The sequence below is a fragment of the Orycteropus afer genome, unplaced genomic scaffold, assembly GCF_000298275.1.
Source record: "Orycteropus afer afer isolate SDZICR_OR568_19922 unplaced genomic scaffold, OryAfe1.0 scaffold00145, whole genome shotgun sequence".
Lineage (NCBI taxonomy): Eukaryota > Metazoa > Chordata > Mammalia > Tubulidentata > Orycteropodidae > Orycteropus > Orycteropus afer.
The window spans coordinates 4,960,306-4,965,924 of NW_006921732.1; the positions used below are offsets into that span (position 1 = coordinate 4,960,306).

Here is a 5,619-nt window from a genome sequence, read left to right on the forward strand (position 1 = left end):
TAAGCAGCATCACAATAAATGGAGACAAGATTGAGGTTGTCAAAGAATTCACATTGCTTAGTTCTACAATCGATGGCAATAGAAGCAACAGGACATTAACATATAGCACTGGGCAAGTTGTCTGCAAAGGACTTCTTTCAAGTGCTGAGGAAGAAAGATGTCTCCTTGAGGACTAAGGTGCGCCTGACACAAGACATGATATTTTCAATCGCCTCATGCATATGAGAGCTGGACAATGAATAAGGAAGACTGAAGAGAAGTTGATGCTTTTGAGTTGTGGTGCTGGCAGAGAATGCTGAAAGTACTGTTGACTGCTGAAAGAACTAACAGATCTGTCCTGGAGGAAGTGCAGCCAAAATGTTCCTTGGAGCAAGAATGGCCAGACTTTGTCTCACCTATTTTGGTCATGTTGTCAGAAGGGACCATTCACTGGAGAATGATGTCATGCTTGGTAAGGTGGAGGGTCGATAAAAGAGGGAAAGGCCCTTAACGAGATGGATTGACATGGTGGCTGCAACAATGGGCTCAAGTATAGCAAGGATCATGGAGCTGGTGCAGGATCAGGCAGTGTGTCGTTCTGCTGTGCATGGGGCCACTATGAGTCGGAAACAACTCAACAGCACCTAACAACAACAACACTACTATTGAGTCAGTTCCGAATCACAGTGAACCCCATTAGCTGTAAATCTTTATGGAAGTAGATGGCCTCTTCTTCCTCCTATGAAACAGCCGGTGGGTTTGAACCACTGACCTTCTGAGTAGTAGCCAAATGCCTTACTCAGTACACCACCAGAGCTCCTTGACCTAATAGCAGTATTCATTAATGTTTCCTTATATCTGTTTTAGCAGAGCTTTCTTTTACCCCCAAAAGTGTGACCTTAAAGTGGATATATGGAATTATCTTTTAAACATAAATTTCTTAGATAAAAGCTATGATAGAAATAATTTAAAAATAGAATTTCAAAGCTATTTTCTTCTTTACAGTGGTATTACATCAAATATAGACTTAATTCTCTTACCGATGTAGGTTATCCTTTCTTTTTTTCTTAAGGAAAACTTGGAGTTAGATAGAATAGGTCTTCCAGTTTCTATTGTCTCACAAAGTTGAGGGACTATGATCAAATTACTTAATATTTCTCAGACTCAATTACCTCTCCTGCCAAATGGGGCTAACTGTGTGACAGTATAGGATATAGTTTGCCAATGCTTAATTACTATTAGTTTCATATGTCCATCTCTCTCGACCTTTTTTTATCCCAGGGTCTGAAATAAGGGTATGTTGTGACCAATTGTGTAAGATAGTTGTCTTAATCTTTTAACATTTTGTTTTCCGGTGTTATTTAGAGATGATTATAGTGTAGGTATGATCAGAATACGAAGAGGGTATTTATAAAGACTATACTTCTTTCCTGTTTGAAAAATCCAAGCATCTGTGTGTTCTACTTATTAAAAGCCTTTAAAGGGAGTGCTTTAAGCCATGAGACTATTCTTCATGGACTTGGGGTTATCACAATTCAATAATGAGAACTTAATTATGTTTTCTTCTTTCAGCAACTTCTTCAAATAGTGAAGCAGAAAACCAATCAGAATTCAGTGGACACTACCTTGAAGTTTACGTTGAGTGCACTTTGGAACCTCACAGATGAATCCCCAACCACTTGCAGACATTTTATTGAAAACCAAGGGTTAGAACTCTTCATGAGGGTTCTAGAGGTTAGAATGGGAATTAAGACTACAGTTTTGACATTTACTGATTGATTATTTAAGCATTTATTTACTTTATTTGGTTTTTAACATAGTTAGAGGTTTTTCTTTCTTTTTTACAGTCTTTCCCAACTGAGTCATCCATTCAACAAAAAGTCCTAGGACTTCTGGTAAGATATAAGCATTTTCCTCTGAATTTTGGGCTGTATTTATTTTTCATCTAATAGATTGAATGTTGCTACTATGATATTTATAAACATTTAATGACATTGGAAAATACATATAATGTAATTATTATGTTAAAAAAACACCAAGTCAAACTTAACTGCCATCAAGTCAATTCTGACTTACAGTAACTCCACTGGTTTTGCAAGGCTGTAAATCTTTACAGAAGTAGATTGTCCCATCGTTCTTCCTTGGAGCAGCTGGTGGGTTTGAACCACTGACCTTTTGGTTAGTACCCAAATGCCTTACCCACTGCACCACCAGAGCTCCACTTATGTTAAAAAGCTGTCTACAAAGCTTTACGTACATTTTAATATTTTAGCAACATTAAAATAAAAAATAAATGTATTGATTGATTTATATTTTTATATTATACACAATTTTAAATTCAATATATTTTACTTTTATAATCAGAAAAAAAACATTAAAAAATGTCTTTAACCTACAAGTTGTTTGTGCTATGTTTGATAATTAATAATTGCTACCTAAAAGGCTGTGTAACAAGTCAATTATTTCCTAATATATTTCATTATAGGCTAGGATGAGCCCTGTAGGATTTTGAGGCAAAGATGAAGAGAGAATCAAATGTTTTGTCACTTTTCATCACTCCAGCAGGCTAAGTGCCTATGTGGTAAAAGCCATTTTAAAGCAGACCTCACTCTCAAGAAAGTCAATCAAAGGAGGCATAGATTAGTGAGTTTTTGAAAAATATAACTCATGTTTTTTTTCCAGATGCAAGCGGCTGAGCAATGAGAAGCTGCATTTTATGAAGCTTAGGGCTAGTATTTAAGCAGCAACATAAAAAGGCATCTACCTATTCATTATAGTCTGGTTAGTTATGTATAGTAGAAAATGGAAAACTATGTAAATATCCAATAATAGAGAAATTATTAAATAAATCACAGTATTTGTCCATTCAGCGTTCGTATGATTATAAAATGCTGATGTTTACTCAGATCACTTTAAGGATTCAGGAAGCTCTAATAATGCTTTTACAATCCTTTTTTTTTTTTTAAAAACAAAAAACTTTAAAAATGAATGCATGCTTATTATAACTAGAAAAAGAGCGCAAAGGTATATTAAAAATATATTTAAGACTCTTTCCCCAACCTTTCATCATTTTCATCTCCATAATAATACTTTATATTAATACAACTTGATGTGCTTTCTTCCATATCTTTCTCCTTTACCTTGTGAATAAATTTTTTAATAACCTATTTTGAGATATTATTTCTAATTTAATTCTATGTGGTCAGAAAACACACTTTGCTTGATTTAAGTTGTTTTAATTTTATTGACATTTGTGTTACGGTCCAGAAGATGGTCAATCTTGGTAAATATTCTGTGTGTGCTTGAGAAAAATGTGCACTATGCTGTTGTTGAGTATGTTGTTTCTTGTTAAATTGCTGTCAAGTTGGTTCCAACTCATAGTGACCCTGTGTACAACAGAATGAAACACTGCTCGGTCTTGTGCCATTCTCACAGTGGTTGCCATATTTGAGCCCATTGTTGTAGCCATTGTGCCAGTCTATCTCATTGAGGATCTTCCTTTTTTTCACTGACCCTCTACTTTACCAAGCATGATGTACTTTTCCAGGGCCTGGTCCCTCCTGATGACGTGTCTGAAATGCATGAGATGAAGTCTCACCACCTTCACTTCCAAGGAGCATTCTGACTATACTTCGTCCAAGACAGAGTTGTTTGTTCTTCTGGCAGTCTTAGTATATTTAACATTCTGCACCAACAGATGACTTGAAGCTCTTACTAATAAAGATCAAAGACTACAGCCTTCAGTATGTATCACACCTCAACGTAAAGAAAACAAAAACCCTCACAACTGGACCAATAAATAACATCATGATAAGTGGAGAAATGATTAAAGTCAAAGATTTCATTTCACTTGGATCCATAGTCAATACCAGTGGAAGCAGCAGTCAAATCAGATGACACATTTGGCAAATCTGTTGCAAAAGACCTCTTTAAAGTGTTAAAGAGCAAAAATGTCACTTTGAAGACTAAGGTGCACCTGACCAAAGTCATAGTATTTTCAATAGCCACACATGCATGTAAGAGCTGGACAATGAATAAGAAAGAGTACAGAAGAATTAATGCATTTGAATTGTGTTGGTGTAGAATACTGAAAATAACATGGACTGCCAGAAGAACAAATAAATCTGCCTTGGAAAAAGTGTACCTGGAATGCTCCTTAGAAGTGAGAATGGCCAGACTTCATCTCACACATACTTTGGTCATATTGTGTGAAGTGACTGGTCCCTGGAGAAGGATAGCATGCTTGGTAAAGTAGGTCACTGAAAAAGGGACAGATCTTCAATGAAATGAACTGACACAGTGCCCGTAGCGATGGGCTCAAGCGTAGCAAAGACTTTGAGGATGGCATGGGACTGGACAGTGTTTTGTTCTGTTGTGCATAGGGTCACTGGGAGTCAGAGCTGACTCAACAGCACCTAACAACACCACCACCACCATAATTCAAATGCATCAGATCTTCTTCAGTCTTCCTTATTCATTGTCTAGCTTTCACATGCGTACAAGACTACTGAAAATACCATGACTTGGTTCAGACACAACTTAGTCCTCAAAGTGACATCTTTGCTTTTTAATACTTTAAAGAGGCTTTTGCAACAGATTTGCCAAATGCAGTATGCCATTTGATTTCTTGACTGCTGCTTCCATGGGTGTTGATTGTGGATCCAAATAAAAGGAACTCCTTGATAACTTCAATCTTTTCTCTGTTTATCATGATCTTACTTACTAGTCTAGTTGTGAGGATTTTTTTTTTTCCTGTATGTTGAGGTGTAATCTATACTGAAAGCTGTGGTCTTTGATTTTCATCAGTAAATGCTTCAAGTCCTCTTCATTTTTAGCAAGCAAGTTTATGTCATCTGCACATCACAGGTTGTTAATGAGTTTTTTTCCAATCCTGATGCTATGTTCTTCATGTAATTCAGCTTCTCAGATTATTTACTCCGTTTTTTAGTTATCTAGTCCTGCTATAACAGAAATACCACAAGTGGATGACTATAACAAACAAATTTGTTATCTAGAAGTCTGAATTCAGAGTGACAGCTCTAGGAGGAAACTTTCTCTCTCTGTTAATCCTGGAGGAAGGTCCTTGTCTCCTTTCAGCATCTGTGGGCTTGGTGTCCCTTGGAAATCTCCATATGTCTGGGGATCAATCTTCCTCCAGGTCTAAGGTTTCATATTTCAGGGACCCTGGGTCCAAAGAACATGCTGTGCTCCTGGCTCTTCTCTGTTGGCGGTAGTGGGTCCCTTTCTGTTTGCTCACTTCTCTCTCCTTTTATCTCTTATAAGGTAAAAGGTGATGTAGATGGCATCACAGGGGGACTCTCCTTACACCAGATCAAGGCTCTGACCTGACTAAGAGTGTTGCATTTCACCCTAATCCCCTTATATCAGATTAGGGTGGATCATATTATGGGGGATGATTGTATCATTACATAACTGCCAAACCACTGAGCATAATGGTCCAGCTAAGTTAACACTTTTTGTGTCAACACAATTCAATCCATGACACTTAGTGTGATAGTTGGAGCTGTGTGTCAACTTGACTGGACCCCAGTTCTGTGTGGTTGTTCCCATGATGGGATCAGATGACTGTGTTCTGAGTGGCCAGTCTGCCAAAGGGGAGTTTTCCTAGGGGTGTGGCTC

General features: G+C 37.3%; 1 protein-coding gene across 1 annotated transcript in view; it reads left to right on the plus strand.

Annotated features, from left to right (window-relative positions):
- The window catches only part of ZYG11B (zyg-11 family member B, cell cycle regulator), a 146,246-nt gene that overhangs the window by 60,284 nt on the left and 80,343 nt on the right, over nt 1-5,619 (plus strand). Inside the window, exons 9-10 of the mRNA XM_007945907.2 lie at nt 1,552-1,713; nt 1,827-1,874. Of these exons, the coding sequence (XP_007944098.2) occupies nt 1,552-1,713; nt 1,827-1,874 (210 nt within the window). The remainder of the gene's footprint in view (nt 1-1,551; nt 1,714-1,826; nt 1,875-5,619) is intronic.